Source organism: Patiria miniata, unplaced genomic scaffold (genome assembly GCF_015706575.1).
Source record: "Patiria miniata isolate m_02_andy unplaced genomic scaffold, ASM1570657v1 HiC_scaffold_8, whole genome shotgun sequence".
NCBI lineage: Eukaryota > Metazoa > Echinodermata > Asteroidea > Valvatida > Asterinidae > Patiria > Patiria miniata.
In genome coordinates, this window is record NW_024037075.1 from 9,886,813 (window position 1) to 9,907,045 (window position 20,233).

Below are 20,233 nucleotides of genomic sequence, written 5' to 3' on the forward strand. Positions count from 1 at the left end.
GGGGGGCGCTCTTCAAAACCAATGATTATATGCTAAATATGCATTCATTTGCTAATTTAAATATGCATTAATTTGCTCACGGTATTTCTTTTTTGTTTTGTTTTGAAGTTACAATTTAAAGGAAAAAAATCCCCGAATTGTTTGAAGTTGGTGGCACCACTTACTCCCCCATTATACTACTCGAAAATACACCGAAATAGGCCAAGTCGTGGGACTAGAATATAAAAAGGAACCTCTTAGGGGAGGTCAAGCTTTCTAAAAGTAAAATTGATGTGCACTTGGACTTGGCTAACATGAACAAATGTGTTTTTACAGTTACAAGTCATGTTATTTATAAACAGATGTGTTCGTATACAAAAAAGTTCATCATTACTTTCATTTCTTTTCCAGATGTGCTTCGTTCAAGTGATGGAGAAGAGACATATTACCTAAGCCCTACTACTATACTACTATCCGTGGCAACCTGCACCATCAAAGACAGCATCACGACGGCCTGATGCCTGATGTCAAAAAATGGATTAGAGCTCATGTCTTTGCTGGCTTCTCTTTATGTTCTCAAAATTATTGAACTTAAAGGGCATCGTTATTATTTATGGTCAACGTTGACATGCTTGTTATAAGTATTATTTTATTTAGAATTTAAGCCTGCCGGTAATGCTGAGCCTGCATACTGCCAAAGTTACCAGTGGCATCCCTACATTTTCTCGTGCAAATAGGCTAGGACCCATTTTTGACCCTAATTTTATCAAATCTGCTCTTAGATAATAGCCCAAAAGCTAGGGAGATGATCCTCGGCTATATTTGCACTATTCCACCGATTTTTAAACTAGACGGTCTCGTTTTTTACAAAAAATTAAGGGGGCACTTTTATGCAAATTAACGACTTGTGCGTAAATTGTTTTGAAACCCTAATCAAAATAATTGCGCCCGCTGTCGTTCTTATTGCGCCATTCTGATTATCTTCTGTCTAGCCCCCCCCCACCAACCCCCCCCCCCCACACCAAAAAATAAAAGTAATTAAATACTGCTAAAAATGTGCTTGTTTATTCAGAAGTTCATGAAGCATATTCAAACTGATTGGATGTTTCCAAAGTGTCTTTCCCATTTGCAAAAGTTCTTTTTAAACTAGCGGGATGCCGCGCTTCGCGCGGCATCCGCTAGATGGGTAGAGTTGACTGTTTCGTAATAATTACTGTATACAATGAAATCTCGATAATTTAAACTCTAATAACTTCCAAACAACTGTTAAGTCAAATTAAGAATCATACCCTCTGCTACACGCGAGGCGCGAGCCTATTTGGACTCGCTATCAGTCTCGCCTAATTTGTATTTGCGTTCAACGTGCGCGTACATAACGTTTCCTGCGGAGATTGTGCGAGGGTCCAGGACATATTGTCAATATAGGGGAAGGGGCTAGCTAGGGTGAAGGGTGCTAGTTGGAACGCCCAATTTCCGTAAAACCCGTCGACCATGTCACCAATATTTCCGGGGATGGGGAGAAACATTTCCAGGGATGGGGAGAAATGGTTTTTGTTATAGAGGGGAGATGGTGATATTGAAATCGCTGATATTGTGGAGGTTAATGTTTGTGCTGGGATTCATACCGTTTATATGTTTTAAATTGCGCGCCGATTAGGAAGGTCTTGCTGTCAACAGTTGAATGAAATTAAGTATTCATTGCCGACCGATTGTCTCATGCGGTGTCTCATTATATAAAGCTCATAAATAATGTTGTGCAGGAATATTGTCCAGTCAATTTGAACATTGAATTTTCAAGGTGCCATTACCATTAAGGACGTATACACCAACTGTACAATTAGGTAATTGAGATGAAACGCGGTTTGATCTTGGCCTATATAACGTCGTATCCATCGTTTTCACTACAGAGGAGAGGAGGGGGCAGCCAGTGGGGGTGGGGGTTGGGTATTGTGTGGGCGTCGCCAGAATTTTTTCTAGAGGGGGGTAAAACATATTTTTGCCCACAAAATGCCTGTTTTTCTCAACACATTCTCGATTTATCAGTTTTAGAGGGGGGCAGTGACATTTTGCTCCCCCCAACCCATTAAATTTACACCACTATGACTTTTTTTTTTGGCTTTTCCGGGGGGGGGGAGTGCCCCCCCCCCCCCTGCGACGCCCATGCCTATTTATGTTACACCTGTGAATGGTCACTTATATTTCCGGGGAAGTGGGCAACAATTTATATTTGTTATGGTGAAGGGGGTGTTTCTTATGTATTAAGTAGAAGTTAATGTCATTATAGCAGTTGGTGTTTTTATTATGGTGATGGGGTTGTACAGCAAAGTATTGTAACACGTTTATTTGCAGAAGAGAGTAAAACTAAAAGAAAGGACATATTGGAGCACATGTTAAATGTACTTATAACAAAACTGTGAAAATGAAATCAGGTATACACACATTTTTTTGTAATAATGTACATGTTTTTGTATTTGCATTCATTACTGTACAGGGTAGTACTTCGACAAAACTCAGGGGATATAATTGTAGTCAGTTTTAGGAGCAATTTTCGCAAGGGACGTCGGTCCAGGCTTGTTTACCATAGGCACAAACATTCCATGAAAGACTTTCAAGCAAGACGGCCAAAGGTTATTGTGCAATTGCAGTTTTTGTGTTGAAAGCTGTAATCATAAATAATGACAGTGGCATTGTAAGTTACAGGACAACATTTTTTTAATGAGTGTTGGTGAAAACTCATGAGAAACGGAGGGGTATGCGATCATGAATATTTTGTTGTGAAATTTTAAGAGTGATTATGTAATTTGGTAATCAAAGACATTGTTTTGTTATCAAATAAGTTTGCCAGGATCGACACAGTCTGCTTGGCCAGTAATTATCGGGTAATCATTCCATCATTATTCTTGGGTACAACTAAGCAAAGGATATAATTTTAAAAAAGGATGGACATCAAACAGCAGAAAAGAGTGATTTTGTTTGCACTATTTCATGAATTCTAAAAAATAAAATTATGGCTAGAAGGAAAATGTGTTTTGAATGGGTAAAGAGAAAAAGCAGGAATCTTGCAGTTGAACTTGAAAGAATAGGTGTCTTCGTCTTGAGTTGAGATTATTGCTTTAGGAACTGGTTGAAGCATGCACTGGAGCATGCTTGGAGCATGGTTGGAGCTGGTCATGTGATGTGGGTGTCATCGGGAGTCCTGTGTAAAGGAGTTAGAAAGAAAAGAATAACGACTAAGGTGAAGAAAACTTGCAATACCCCATTTATGCGGAATGCACTACTGAAGTACTAACCAAACATGCCAAACAACGAAACATGTCTTATATGTTGTATTTTTGTGAACCCCCCCCCCCATATGATTTTATCTCAGCAGAACAGCAGAGACACTGAACAGTCATCAATGTATTACTTTCCTCTTTATCCTGCTTGGGTTCATGTCTGTTGTCGAGTCATGTGATTTTCTGTCAGAGTGTATTCTCTTAGATCCACTATTCTAACTGTGTTGGTTTCAGGTTTTAGTCTTTGCCTGTATTTTGGGTTTTTTGGCCTGAGGTTTGAACTTGATCACGTCTTTAATTTTGATTTGAGGGTTTCTTTATTAAGTTGGTTATTGGTCTTTGATTTGCAGTAAATTAATTTGGTTTGCCTATGAGTATGAAAGCCATTTCTTTAAAGGAAGTTTTTAGTATGATTTGCCGTGTTCTAAAATTACCACAAAGATTTAGTTTGCATCATTTGTATGGAATGAATGTACATTTCATGGCCTATATACAAATGCAGCAGTTTTTTTGTAGCTAGTACTGAGTAATAGTAGTAGGCCTAGGCTTAGGACTAAAACAAACTAAAGCAAAATCCAAAAATAAACTACCAACAAAGCCCAATTGTGAAATCAAAAGTTGACAAAGTTCTACAAACATGTTCGGGTACATGTTCCAAGTGAGGCCTGTAGTTGCGGAGGTCATGCAGCATGCAGTAAATTGGCCACATTAAGCCTAGCCATGGAGCAAGGAAAACGAAGTAAACACACGGCCAAACTCGGGCCGAGGCCTCCCCCCTACAACCCTCCCCGTACAACCCTCCCCGTACTACCACCAGACTACGCCATCATTGGACACTAACAAACTTACACTTTTCACAACCCACAATGCTTCTCAATGCCAGTGGCGATCGAAAGAATACCACTTTTCTCAAACAAAAATACATATCATAAATGAGACTTACCGTTCAAAGAGAAAACTGGAGCAAGGAGGAACAGATACATCAACCATGTCAACAATGCTGTGCTGTTGCATGCGCTGCATGCTCACAACGAACGTACATGTATACGTGGCACGTCAATTATCCGGCCCGTACGCTGCATGCTCATAAACGAACGTTTACGACGTGGCACGTCAATTATCCGGCCCGTACGCTGCATGCTCATAAACGAACGTATACGACGTGGCACGTCAATTATCCGGCCCGTACGCAAGATGGCCGGCGCGGCCGGCTCAATGGGGAAGGGAATTATGGGAAATAGGGTGGAAATAGCCGGGCCCCGTTCCAGTCCCCCGCAGCCAACGGGCGCGATGGGGACGGGAGACCGGTCGGGAAAATGGCTGCGCCCCCCAATCATTTTCGTGATTGTAGTATAGAAGCCCATCAGCCATTAGAGACACACTCATGGAAAAATGGTCCGGTTAACATTGTTAACTTATTTCTTATGATGGGACTTGCGGTTTGGCCGAAGTCAATTGAGCGTGATCGGCTGACTGATAAGGTTTACGTTCAACAAGGTTTTTTTTAGAAAGCTGCCGGACAACATTTTGCGAGAGTGTGTCCGTAAAGGGTTTATGAAAGCTTTGAAAGGTAAAGCAACTGCTCGACGGATCCAATTATTAACACAAAAAGGGGGTAGATCCCCCATGATATGGAGAGAGACAATTATTATAAAAAGGGGGAAGGGCCCTTATGATGTAGATGTAGGCAATGACGTATTAAGGGGACGGGCCCCTTGTTATACAGGCAATGCTGAAGGGGACGGGCCCCTAATTAACATGCAGGCAACTCTATTGAAAAGGGGTTGGACCCTATGTTGATACAGGCAATGCTACAGGGGATAAGTACCTATGATGTTTATAAACAGGCAATGATGTAGAAGGGACGCGCCCCTTTGATGTGTATATAAACAGGCAACGATACAGAAGGTGACGGGCCCCTTTGATGTGTATATACAGGCAACGGATACACGCCTCCTAAATGAATATTTATCATATTGACAATGTATGCTGCTTTAATATTTCATAGATACATGTGCTTGTTATTATGGGGTTAACTTTATTTAATAATTTGTATGCACGCATGCATGCATGCATGAATGCATATGAATGCATGAATGCATGAATTCATGAATGCATGAATGAATGAATGAATGAATAAACGAATGAATGAATACATGCATGCATGAACGAATAAATGCATGCATGCATGAACGAACGAACGAACGGCCGGAACAGACGATTTATGGACAAGGGGCGGGGCCCCTATGATGTGGATACGGGCTAGGCGATGATTTAGCAGGAGACGGGCCCCTATAATGTCATACAGGCGATGTTATAGAGGGGAACATGCCCATTTGATGTGATGCGGGAAATAAAGGTGACGGGCCCCTATGTCATCGGAATTCATTGTAATAATATTGTGTTCAGGCAATAGTATTTGCCTTGTGGAATGTGATACTAAATTTTCGAGGATCTACAGTACGCGTCACAAACCGCGATAACTAAGCATTGTCTCAGGCTTCCCAGTTGGGATATTCTGTAATCGTTCTGCACACAGACGGCATGGGCACATTGCAACTTTAAGGGCCCCGCAGGAGTACTAGTGGTTAGCATGAATTTCACTCAAATTAGACACCATACCTACAAGAAATTCAAATAACGAAATACATGTAGTTATACTACTTAAAAAGGTTCTTTTCATACACTGCAGTCTCTTTTGAGACGGATTAAGTTTGGCAATGAAATTCCATATACTTGTATAGGCCCATCAGGGTCCTTGATATAATTGCATCAATTGGCATAGCCCGAAAGTGTCAAATACTGCCATACGCACGAAGTCCAAACCTGCATGCGGTAAAAAGGGAACGGCAATTATCAGAGAAGGCGTGAAATGGAGAAAAGGGGAAGGACCTTATGGTTTGGAGACAAGATATTTTGTGTCCAGCAAATCAAAGGCCCCTGAGAATTAAGCATGTACAGTCAGTTGAAAAAAAGGGAGAAAATGTACCCTGATGGTTTTGGTCATGTAAAGTGATCGCTATATATTAGGTACAAGGCTCAGGTCACAGAAAAAAGATACAGTCCCCATGTAGTTCAGAATAAGTGATTGGGCCGTCTGTATAAGGGTCAACGGTCAAACAGTATTCATTCCGGCTGCCAAGAAGGCGTACCCACAAGACGTCACCATAGTAAAAAAAGAGCCTTTTCAATATCAGGAAGAAAACTGGGTATAACCAGGTGAACCTAACCCCGGAGCACAATCACATTCAATTAATCTGAACGTGTACAAGTTGTGGGGCAAGCTGGCGGTAGTGACACGGCATAGGTCTCCGGTAACATAACTCTGAGTGACTGTTACCCTGCACTCGGCCAACTATAATGTGGCAGCTCACTCGACGTTGCTGAAAGGCAGCGACAATATTTTGGTTATTATGTTCGACAGAAATAAAAGAAAAATATTTTAAAAAAGGAGTCAGTGAGTGAATACTGTAAGAATATGACTTTTGGCGGGTTCCCTGTCGCTTCAACAGGAAAAAAAATTAAACCGTCAAATAATATTGACACCCGCAACGCCAAACAGGCAAACTACTAGCGTGGTATTCAAGTCTTTTGATTTTGCCAAAGGTCACGAGTGACAATAGAAAGCATCTTGATCATGATGCCGGTAAATGTCATCTATAAGGAAAGCCCCAATCATACAGGAAGGCCATGGAAGGGAACTATCCGGTAAGTAGGAAAATCCGCGTTAATAATGCGGCGAAAAATAGTGATATTACTATTGGTCTTATATCTTGTTATTGTTATATTATAACAAAAGAGCAGGGTATTTTGGCACCATTCCGTAGCGACGATGTATACCAGAGAATGTTTGAAAGTGTAGAGACAAAGTATGACATTATGGTAATATAGGAGCAATTCATGAACATATCTTATCATATCAATGGGTTGATGTTTCGCGTCCCAGACCATTATCAGCTACAGTGTTTATTGCCAAACAAAATTCTTTTAAACCTTAGTTTCTTTGTGTATGAGCAGTTAGCACTTTGCTTTGGCAAGTGCAACTCGACAGTAGTTATGACCTCCAATGTTTAAGGAAATCACGCAGGGGTGAGTTTGTTGGTGTAGAACCAGGGAAAATAGCGCATTTGTTTGTACGGTTTAGTTTTCGAATTATGTCATCACCGTGGGCGCCCAGTCGTTCGGCTTCTATCATTATATATTAAAACCGGGAAGGAAGATTCTCTCCTGTCTCACGGTATGAAAAGCCGATACAACACAATGTCAGGTAGACGTAACATTTTGACAGCGGTGAAGAGATAGCACATCATTCACTTAATGGCTCCATGGGATGAAGTCCGTTTCCTAGTATTATATCTAGCCTCGGTATTTCTGACGATGGCAAAAATCGGTACGCTTGGTTGCATGACATAGTAGTGTATATTCATAGAACACAGACATCAGACGTTATAGATACTTGCTCCCTGAATCAAATCCGATGATGCGCAGGGATTTTAGTAGGCCACTGTCACTCATGTTATTTGACCTGCTATCGTTACGTCGGTAAGGCGGGCTACTGTAAATGTTATTGCCGGCAAAATCGGGGTCGCGTTATTGAAGCCCGATCCCGTAAACGGTAAGGTATGTTATCTTATACTCATGAAGTACGCGCATGAACACAAACATTAAAAAGTAACAGATTCTCTTGCCCATTTTACGATTTCTCTTATGAGGGCAAAAGGAAATCTGTCTTCGGAAAGGGCAATCATCGCCCAATGAATAGTACGTGGAGGCGCACATTATTAGCAAATAGAAACTGTGCATACTTTGGTGACAGTATTGTCTTGGCGAGAAGAAAGCGAGGTGAAAGACAATACATACATCCATAAATCGTAAAACGTATTTGCGTTACTCACGAAGTATTAAGTATCCCGGGCGTAAATGATTTTAATTTTACCGGGCTTAAATGAGTTTAATGATAAATGGCATCAAGCTAATAATAATTTACTAAATTATTTGTACAGTTTTGATATTGTTTGATGATAACAAAAAAAATGGTCCCAGGTTATTTTGAACCGGGTACATGTGCTATCAATGTAAATGCGGTGCCAGGGAAGTACCGAGCCAAGAGACGAATATGCCATTACAACGTTACATATAGGTTGAAAATACCAAAAGCGAGTATGTATACACTTATAATCTCATACGGTGACCGGTTGCGCTTAGGGCCTACTTTTGCGGCATTAGGGCGACCACCCTCTTCAGGGCGACACGCCATAACGCAAAAGTACTAGATAGCCAAAGAATTTAACGTCGCAAATTGGCTTAATCGATGGCCTTTGGTCAAAAACATAAAAATACCGAAATTTGTTTGGGTCGGATAAGGTAAAATTGGGTTAGGTCACATTTGAGTTTTGTACTCATGTCTGTGGAGTGGCCGCCCTAGCCTATATGTAGTTATATATACATCATCTAGCGGTCGCAACAGGAATCTCGTTAACAACGCCTCGCCATACTTTGCTTTATTTATTCGCATACACGTGTGCTGCTGGATTCTGCGTGTGCGTTGTTGATTTGAGTTTCTCAAAACCTATTTTTGATAAAACCGAAATTCAAGTGAATAACGACCCCCACCAGTTGAAACGATATTTGCGCAGTGTTCATCGTAGGGCACAACGTGGTCGGTTTGTACTGCCGCGGGCTAGGCCTAATTTGCGTCTGTTAATGAGGGGCATGCGGTCTTCAATCGGAATTCGACTTCGTTTCTCCGGCAGGCTGCGTTTCGGTTACGCAATATGCTACGTATACTAATTGTAATAGAGAGAAGCACTTGTTATAAGTTGAAGCTATAGTCCTGGAAGGCTCTTCAAGTGGCCAACCCGCGTTGCCAGATGAGACTTGGGTAGGGTTTGGGTGAGGAATGGGTGGTACTTGGGGCGGAATATCGGGGAAAAGGGAGAGGGTTTCGTTGTCTTAGTTTGGAGCGACGAATCCTTCTTTTTTTATATCTAAAGGCCTTTTCACACTGTCCAAAATCTCCGGGTTGGAACCGGTTCCAAACCCCGAGAATTTTTCAACCCTTTTCCCACTTCTACACTTTCAACCCGGTTCTGACCTGGGTAGCGAGCTCTATATATAGCCGGATCGAAATCAACCCTGGGAATCTCAACCCGGATCGAAATTGCATTTTTCGGCACCGTGTCGATAATGACAGTGTAAACCGCCCAGAGTTGAGTCAGTCGCGGCCGATCCGTGTAGAGTTGAGGCCGACAACACACATGGTATAATTGCTTTGATTTAAATGGATTTAATGTGTTGAAGACTTTGCATTGCTTTCTATAACCAGTTTGGTATAATTCAAAAACTTTGATTTGTATTTCTTTTATTGATTGGCTGGATGAGTTAGGTTTTCATTGACGTTTTGTTTGAAACTCAGTTGAGAAACTACCGATTTTTTTGGGTGTATTTTGTTGTATCTGAGTTTTCATACATTTGCCGTTGCAAAGTTTGTCATTTTTATAATCCTTGCTATTTGACTTGCTATTAACCCGTTATTTATTTTGGGTTGCTTTGAGAAGTTGCCTGCGATGCAATTTGTCGAAGTTGAATTCTGTTACACTTCGTTAAATTTTGAGTTCATTATTTTAAAGGAGAATCCCTAAGTCAATTGGATAATTCTTTTGTTTGTTGAGTTCTTTGATTTGTAGAATTTCCTTAGATTAAATTTCATTTTTTTGTTTATATTCTTTGTTAATATTTCATTTTTTTTTTTTTAAATTAAATATATATTTTTGTTCTGGAAATTAAGACTGCTTCTCCTTTGCTTTAGTTATTTAGTTTACGACAGAACCACCTCTTCTACTATGTTTTGGGAAAGTAGTTGACAGCCTTGCATGAGGATGCCAGCCAGATCTCTGCCTTTGTGGTACCGGTAGGCAGTGATTTGTACATGTAGAAGTGTGCGTGCCTTTCAGTGCGTGCTATAGATCATCCAGTGAATCTTCCGAGTGATCATCACGTCACCGCATTGGCGATATAGTGCTTATGGCTTCAATGAATATTTCGTGCATTATGAACATTTTTTTTCGGATGGCCGTCCTCAGCGAATTTGTTTTATGAACGAGCTCATGAATATGTATTCAACGGCACAACCCTGAAAAACTGGCGCATGCGCATAAACCTCACCGGTGTTTCCAACGCAAAAAGCGGTTGTACGCTTGCGCGATGTTTACTTCGTGCACGTGAAGCCCGCCCTCTGTTGCTGGATGGGCTACGTAATTATTAAAAAAACAGAGCGGACTTATTGAAATGCAAAATAAAAGTAAAAGGGGATGAATCTGTGTTCACAGGAACGAAGTGTCTCTTTCATTAGCAATTGGGCCAGACTCATATGCTGCTCTGGGGTCATCGCCACACCTCCACAGCGAGTGTGTTAGGGGCCATTCGGAATTTTCCCTGTTTTAAAATTTCGACTTTTTTTCCAAATTATTTTGACCCACCCACCCACCCCTAATTTCGATTAATAAAAACTGAACATGTACGTGTACATGCACTTGCATGTACAGTGTGTACATATACTTGAACATGTACATGTATACCCATGTACATGTACATGTGTACCCATGTTCATGTGTGTCTAGTTCAGTTGTCGGTCTTCCTCTTTTGCAGTGGCGGCCTTCAGTTTTCTTGTGTTTTACCAGCTGATATTCTGTTTGGAAAGACAGTCTTGGAAGCCACAAAGATGACCGTGGTTCGTCATTTTCTGGATTAGCCCCATAAATGTGGCCAATTTACTGGACTGCCTCCGTAAATAAAGGTTACACTGCCACCATATACAAAAACATGTCGAACTTTGTCAACTTTTGATTTTCACATTTAGGCTTAGTTTGTAGTTTATTTTTGCTTTAGAAGCATACTCACCCTCTTTAAAGGCTAATTAGAAAGTGCTGCTTTTTCAGGTGTCTATTTTTCGTGAAATTTCCAGATTCGTTTGCACACGTTTGCGTATCAAAATTTCAACATGAAATTTTACGAAAAATAGACATCTGAAAAGGCAGCACTTTCTAATTAGCCTATAAAGGGGGTGAGTATGCTTCTAAAGCAAAAATGAACTACAAACTAAGCCTAAATGTGCAAATCAATATTTGACAAAGTTCGACATGTTTTTGTAAATGGTGGCAGTGTGGCCTTTATTTACGGAGGCAGTCCAGTGAAATGGCCACATTTATGGGGCTATTTCTGGATGAGGTGGATGACATGCGACATACGAGGTTGTGCCTGTCACGTGAGGTAGCTGAGTAAAACATTCCCTCGTACAGGGCGGGGGTACGAGCGGAAGAAAATGATGGTTTGGGCAGTCATCACATCACAGTTTGCGGTCCTCGTAGTCTTGGAGTCCAGTGGTTGAACAGTCCAGTTTTTATAGCGATTGGTAATCGACACCCGCGGCGTGTTATAGAGCCGATCTCGTACACCTGGTACCCTGCTGCCTCTGCACGGCCTAACCGCTAGAAACGCCCGGCATCCAAGTCTACTGAAAAACCACCTCCCTCTCATGCCACAGTGGGTCTATATACACGTACATGTACATGACGTACATGTATAGTACATACAGGGGACCAAGTTGGAAAAGAAACACGCATCGCAATATCGGAACGCTTGCGCGTTGTTCAGGCAAGTCAAAAGATCTATCTTTCTTTGTTTTTTTAATCCTTTTTCCATGGAAAGTGAATTTTGATTTTCAATTATTTAGCTTGACCCACCCACCCACAATTTGGAAAAAAGATCGAAATTTTAAAACATTGAAAATTCTGAATGGCCCCTTACCTCGGGTACCTGGGTTAAAAGGAGTAATTGAGGTAAAGCGCCTTACTCAAGGGCACAACACGAATGGCCACGGCGGTGGTCGAACCCATAACCTCACTATCATGAATCTTGTGCTCTACTGCTAGACCACACGTGCCCACATGCAAATTCAAAATAATGTGAGAAGAAACATGAATATTCGTCCCTTACTGCACTGCACTGCAATGTGCGGTGTGATCTGGGCATTTCATTCGTGGTTGAATCGGCCATTTTTACAGCTCTTGTTGTGCTAGCGGCAGTGCCGAAAGGTAGCGTATATTTTTCTTTTCTTGCGCTTTGTTATCGACTTTAAGGGGATTTTTTTAGGGGTCCTTAAACTGATAGTATTTAAGTTAACGCACTGACATTTCCAGTTTCAGGGTGAAGAACGATCCTTTTCTCTTCAATACCGTTGAAGGTGAGTTGACAAACCAATCTTTATTCTCGTTCTGTGTAATGGCATGCAACGCGCCTTGGCAAAGGGACGGGCAGATGTTTGCGTCACGCCGGCACAAATGCCAAGGGGAGGGGCGTGCGATATCCCAGTATGATATCAAAATACGTAAAACACATTTTGCCCATTTTTTTTTTTAAAGTGAAAAACCAATAAATGCATTCAATAATGTGGAAATCCCAGGCAAAGTCGGTTCATGTTCGTACGTTTTTGTTTTTGCTTGCTCCCTTTTGTACCCCTTTCCGCCTGCGGTCAGTCTTTCAAATTGTTTTATCTAGTTTTTGTAAGACAGACATTTTGTTCGCTATTTTATCGTCTCTGGTTTAAAAATACCTTAAATAAAATGTCGTTTACTCTAAGTTCGTTTTTGTTTTTATAGACGTCTTGCATTCTAATGTAAACTTTGCCTTTTTTTGTGCGTTTTGTGTTATTCTTTTTTTATTGTACATATATTTTTATAATTATTTATTTTAGGTAAGTCCACTCAGTCAAAAGAGCCTCATTATAGTAAATTTGTATTTTTTAGGTGATTCTTATCGCACTGTACAAATAACTGCGCGCGCGTCGCCGTAGCCATGGGCGTAGGCAAAATTAAAAAAAAACCCAACTTTTTCAATGCAAGATAATGTCTCCGTCAAACTGCCAAACTCACTGGTTTGATTGGAATTCTGCTGCTACACGATTTCAACGTGTTTTTAGATGGGGTTACGATCGAGTATAAGCTTTATCTGGCCTCTCTGGGCTCCCATATATTTTGCACTAAATTTAGTCTTGCACCATTTGTAGTTGGTGTTGCAATTTTGTAATTATGCGTCTGGAAGCCAGACAGAGGAAGCGATGATCGTGTATCTGGAACCTGTAACGCTTTTTTTTTCATTGGCGCAATATGTAAGGGAGCAGACCAATGACCAGCCTGGCAGCTCATGCACGATGTCGCAGTATGGTCTGAAGTTACAGTTTTCTCTGAGGTTTGTCTTGACTATCCAAATGTCAAAAAAAAAACTGTTCGAGTGTCGGTCGAATTCATAAGTGGGTGCAGAATTCTCAAGCCTTATGGTTGTTGCGGGAACTTCCCGGACCAACCCAAGTCTGTTAGGATAGGTCTGACTCCTATAAAGCCCGGTACATACTTCATGCGAATGCGCAGCGAATTTGACGTCATGAAACGTTCGCTGCGAAATTCGCCCGAGTTGAAACATGTTCAACTTTTACGAATTCGCAGCGCGAATACTTGCCATGACGTCACAAATTTGCGTTCGGTTTCGCTTTCGTGCAGAGTATGAACCGGGCTTTAGGTGAAGATCTTAGACAATCTTTTCAAACCAAGTCTCTTCCCTAGACGAGAGATCACTCAGAGGCTAAGGGTGCAGGTCTGTTTTGGTGGAAATCTAATGCTCGATTGTGAATGATTGTTAATTACCCTGTTAATTGCACAATGAACCTGTAACAGAGACACCTGAAACAGAATTTTACAGTAATAAATGTACAGTAATTGGAATTAATAGGCGTGGTTGTTCTATAATCTGGGTCCTTTAAATTTTGGAGGGATGAGCCAAGCCTTCTGCATGAGCAGCAATGCGCAACAGCATTCAGAAATGCAGAGAACAATGTCAGCAATGCACGGCAATGTCAGCAATGCATCACAATGTCTTCAATGCGCTCCAGTAGCTCCTAAGCTCCTAAGCTCCGCCCAGTCACTAACACACCGTGGATTAAGCGTTAGCGCTATTATGTATGACGTCAAATATACACTGGCTCTAAGCTCACACACTTTCTGTCACATGGTTTTACTGAGGTCACCTCAAGCTCCACTCTGAAAGATATATTTGTGAGAGAGTTTTAAGGAGATTGAAGCGTCATCTGCAACGCCGACATTTGAAGAAAAACAAGTTGGGGCCAAAAAAACCCTCTTCGCCGCACCACTTTTGGGGCAAGCTCCATACCATAAACCGGATTCTTTTTTTTTTTTTGGCCTTAGGGAGCCGTTTAGTTTCGACTTTGTATATCAAATGCTGTTGCTATTTTAATTGCATGTCTTTTTAGCTGTTTACTGTATCTGTTGTCCACTTTACTATTACATCCAGAGAGATAAAACAAATGTAAATATTTTTCTTCACTGATGTAAATCGATACTAGTGCTGCAAAATTGTTATCACTAGCCCGAGCTCCGTATTTATCATGAGTAGTGCTGCATTTTCAATCTCGTCATGTACACATCTGTTGCAAACAACAATCAATGCAAAACTTACACCAATGCCCACTGCCATTTCCTGTCGCAGACAGTGAAGCTGAAGCAATTGATTAAAGTGTTCGTTGTATCTGGTGGAGGTATATGTGATCGAAAAAGATGTCTGTGCATCCAGCTTACAAATGTCTACTTTTCCTTCTGTTAGTGGTGGTCCTCGTTGCAATGATCATACGTAAGTCTAATATAATAATTAGCAAGTTTTGACATTGAATTCTGAAACACGTTCGTGTTTGTTGTTATGTTTCTTGGACCAAGCAATCGGCGAGGTGATTGCGACCAAACATAAACGTGTTTGGTGTTTAATATAGTGGCCCTGATGAAAGGACATCAAAGACTTAAACAATTTATATGTTGACATCGCATTTTTTTTTCTCGACATAAACTTTACGACATGCATTCATGTCGTGTTTTTTTGTCGCGAATATTTTCCAGCCACCTTATCCAGGTCGCAAAATACATTGCTTACGTCTCTGGTGTCCCTTTATGGCCGTAATAATGCTGGTCGTTGCTTTATTGATAGGCCGAAATGAGAATGAGCAGATATACCGGTGTTGATCATCGTACTAGGCTGTCACCTAACTGTACATTGTTACCTTTCTGTACCTCTCCCCAGGTCATTTGATGACCGTTGAACAGGGAAGTCCTCGTCACTTTAAAGTAAACCAAGAATAGTTTAAAGCTGCACTTGAAAGTTTAGGACATTATTTATACTCGGTGACTCAATCGGCCGGCCGGTCAGTCAGTCAGTCGGTCGGTCAGTCGGGGAGTCGGTCGGTCAGTCGGTCAGTCGGCTGACCGGTCGGCCGGTCGGCTGGCGCGTAACTTGGTTAGAGTACAAAAGGCTGGCCTGGTCCAGCAGAAGAGTTTGAAAAATGTTTTAAAAAGTTGTTTCACATTTCAATTGCACTTATTCATGATACAATCGTATGTGCTTTTAATAAGTGGTAACCAAATCAACAGATACTCACATCGGCTCAGAGAGTGAAAGTATTATTTTTGTTCTTCAAACTTCCCCTGGCCCCCGTCCATAGGTGCACGGGTACTGGTCTAAGTAAAAAACGGAGCCAATTTAATATCTCATTGATCACATCATTATGGTGTACGTTAATATGGGAATTAAGTCATTTCAGTGGTCCACAATTACCTCTCTCGTTGCACACTGCCACGTGGTGTACGTTAGGCTACAACATTCTTCGTTTATACAGTCGTCCACACCGATGGCGCGAAACGCGCACGTTTTATAGCATTTTGTGAAGCTATAGAATAAGCTAGCACCACTATCCATATTGCGGCATGTGCACGATCTGTTAATGGCTGCCATTTAAGAATGATTTCTTTCCCCTTTTGCAGTTAGTTCGATAACCTACACTATTGCTCCAAAACCACTCGCCGTGTACCATGTCGGCAAGTGCAGTGCGGCCGACATGGAGTGCAGTGCTTCCCACACTAACACAGTTTCACGAGGAACTTACGGGAATATTTCCAGAGAGATCCAGGATGAACAAAAGCCAGCTACTATACAGGGACGAGTGACAGCCAAGATCAGTAGCACGGAGGGAGTCACCCGTGGACGTCTGTCTAACTGTTCCCTCGCTGATATCAGGAAGAGGTCAGGGATTATGCTATTAACAACAACGAACTTTGCCTTTTTGGACATGACTTTGAACATGATTGAGAGTATCAAGAGAGCAGGCCTATGCGTGAATACCACAGTCATTGCAGAGGACCAAAAATGTCATCAATATCTGAAAGATAGATTCAAGGAAGAGCCAGGTGTGCACGTCATAATGACTAACTCGGGAGAAACAAGAAGTCAACTTATACCAAGATATACTCGCGAGTACTTCCGGTTTTTCAATAAGCGTCAGTCGTACATTCTTGCGTTATTGGAGAAAGGGCTTGAGGTTCTTTTCACTGATTCTGATACATTTTGGTTCCGAGACCCTTTCCCATACTTCCAAGGAGACTTCGATGTGTCTATGATGGACTCGAAATCACCCTACCCTACTCGGACAGAAAAGGCAAATTTTTGTGCAGGTTTCGCGTACTACAAGCCGACTCCAGTGACAATTCGATTCGTTAAGGCGTGGATACGAACCATTGAGAATAACGAAAAAACCGGGAAGATACGACAAGATCAAGGGGTGATGAATACCCTTTTACGAACCGACGATCCGGTGCATGTGCGTGTCCAACCGTTGGACATTAAAGTTTTCCCTGATGGTCCCAAGTTTTATTCTCTGTTAGCTAAAATGGCCAACTACTCTCCGGTAGTGATGCACGCCGCCACAATCCGTGGACATGAGGCCAAGATTGAAAAACTCAAAAGTTCAAACATGTGGCTTGTGAATATCACGACTGGTTAGGAGGTCAAATGATCACTCATACCTACTTCCTGATGTGCTCAGAATAAACTGTATACGATCGTTAGAAAAGTCCAGTATCCATGTACCTGCATAAAGCATCCCATGGGCTATACACTTTGTTAGCTCAAATGTTAGACACGCAGAATTTATTTGATGAAAAAGTAGGTTTTTTTTTACGTTTCACTTTCCATTTTGCACAAATTTCGCCACAGATCCAGACCAAACATTTGGATGGAATACATGAACAGGTAGGTGACGTAAACACCTATAGCTCAGCTTCTATGTCGCTGTGCTAAGAATATTCCTATCTCTGTGCTTAGATAAGTAACATGCACACTTTTAAGTTGCCAAAATCTTCAATAAACTAAGAAATTTCAATAGTTTACCCAAATGTGGCCACAAGAATGAATCCAACAGGCTAGAGTGGACCACACCCACGTTTCTTTGTTTGACTTTTTTTTTAACTGCACTGTATAAATCATGAAATCGCTACTTATTGAAAAATGTATTACTTTGTTTATCAGGTATAGCGCCCACATATTCTGTTTCCATGACATATCATGACATACTTTGAGAACATTTACCATGTCAAGTTTTACCAAGATGGGTAATCTCGAAGATTAACCTTTTACCTCCCAACCCAAAGGCTAAGAATATCAGAACATGGCCTCAGCAGGACGGTTTTTAACTCACTCAAAAAAATCACCCAAAGATTATTCAATTTTAAATTTGCCAAGACCTAGCTCTCAAATTAGTTCAACAGTAGTTGGATAAGAAACATGTTTGCTAAGAAAATGTATGTATTGTTCAACCCGAGGCGGCTTCAATATGTGGCGTCCTTAGAGAGTGCATCCCTACATTTTCACTGTTAACGTCTTTTTGTCTGGTGGGGATGACTGCCAACGATTACAAATACACCCGTGTCGGTGGGTTCGGAGGGGGGGAGGAGGGGTGTACTTGCCTACATTAGTATTTTTGTTAAGTTTCGCTAAATGAGACTGAGGCCCATTGGCACCATGCCAAATGGGGTCAATTTTGCATGTAATCAAAATTTTGAGAACAAGAACGAAACCAGTATCATTTGATAGCTTGGAACATTTAGATCATGGAAATTTAACTTAAGAGCGATTTTAGATCAGACTAATTAACTAAAGAGCGGCCTGCAAAGCGCGGAGGATGGGCGTGGCCGCCACCCACTCTTTTTCCTTTTTGCTGATGCCGTTGCAACGCAACGGTAGAGAAGAAAATGAAACCAGTTTGTATTGATGCCTTGGCACTTGTGGAACATGAAAATATTACTTAAAAGTGATATTATCAGACTAGATCAGACTAGTTACCTTAAGACCGGCGGGAAAAGCCCGGAAGGGGCGGGGTCTCAACCCCCCTCCGCCTCGGCTCTTATCGGCGTAAGGCATTTTCTACAATCCTGCCAATTTTTGTTGACAGTTATTCTGATGTCTTGCGGTTATTTTGACACCAAGTTTATGCAAATAGGGCATACTTTGGTCATAAAATGTTAATTTTCCAACACAAGTATATGCTTAAATGTTAACTTTCCATTAATTACTTGGAGCAAGTAGGCCTATAACGTACATCGGAGGGCGCATATAAGAGTGCAGACTTTAAATAACCATGACAACATAACATTTCAACAGGTTGAATGAACTTTACAGATGTACGACGGATGTTCGGGAATGCTTTCATTACATATATCAACGTAAGTGGGTAATTATGCGAAATCACATGTAGCAGAAGCTGGCAAATTAAAAACAATTATATTGTACTTATACCGGTTGGAAGCTAAAGATTGAATTGAATGTTAAAGGCAGCGGGTGGGCTGACAGGGCTGTTGAGGTCGAATATCGTAAACTGTTGTGCAATGTGAGACTATAGCATAAAACTTCGTACGTTGGTACTTCATACAGTGAATATAATGATCGGATGCGAGAACAGTTCATATTACCTCTTGTGACTTTCGAAAGATGAATTAACTTACGGTCCGTCGTGAATGTTTACTCGACCACAATGTACATGTACGTACATATAAAAAGTGCATGTATTGTATATAACGTTCAGTGTTATGCCTAGGTTTATTGGTCACATCGATGCATGGTTTCTTGGGGATAATTGACAAATTCTTGACTTTATTATTGCAATCCCTTCTGGATATTGCTTCCCAAATCTATCTATAGTTCAGTGGATGTTAATCTAATTAATTGGGAATTTAATTTCATGTTCATTTATGCCTTCGTGGGTTATTTTCCATAACATTTTATGAGGTAAGGGAATAATGTTCTCTGCAATACCTTTCCTAGATGTGGATTCATTCATGCTATGTGGCTCGAGACCTTTCAGTGTTGGCCTTCTTTTAAGTTAGGGCAGACTTATGTTAGTCCTTAGACTTCTTGCATATTATTACTATACAGTGTAGTGTTTTATTTTCTTAATTAATTTCTTAATTGTTTTAAATTCAAAATGTGTACTGTATTTGCTTGTTTACAGTTTCACACCGCTCCCATTAAAACGCCTAAAGTCAATTCCTGTCTCTGGCTACCGTGTCTAACCTCTGCATAGCTAGCTAGATATGTACGCAAACGCGTAGTGAGGGCAGAACAGTGAAAATATCCGCATCACATCCCACAAGCATCTTCATCTACTGGTACAAGATGAGTAAAAAAAAAAAGCGGAACCCAAACCCAAAAAATTATATTTCATATTTAATTTTTTTTGGTCACCAATCATAATAATGACTGGAAAGCCAATTTCATTAGCTACTTTTAGATGAAATAATTACTAAAATTGCTCAATCCGTTCGAAGAATATCACCACGTAAACGAAATGACCCTAAAACCTCTTTCGTCCAAAAAAATGCGGTTTCGAGAATCGCCATCGCAATTGTCTTCAACATCACCAACGATAAAACCTCAGTTGAAAAGTTTAAAATATTCAACAAAGTCCTTTTGAAGGCGCGTCTGTTAAAAAAGTGGATTCTATAAATCAAATTGTTTGCCTAACCAGGGTTGATAAAGATATTGTACAGTTGTTGGCAGTTGTTGAAACAAGTATTCTGTGTCATTTTCTTTGTTGT

General features: G+C 40.9%; 1 protein-coding gene across 1 annotated transcript; it reads left to right on the plus strand.

The window, feature by feature from the left end:
- Positions 1-16,203: 16,203 nt before the first annotated feature.
- LOC119719714 (UDP-D-xylose:L-fucose alpha-1,3-D-xylosyltransferase MGP4-like) lies at positions 16,204-17,169 on the plus strand. The gene has a single exon (XM_038189212.1). The coding sequence runs from the start codon at positions 16,204-16,206 to the stop codon at positions 17,143-17,145; it is 942 nt and encodes a 313-aa protein (XP_038045140.1). The 3' UTR covers positions 17,146-17,169.
- Positions 17,170-20,233: the final 3,064 nt, after the last annotated feature.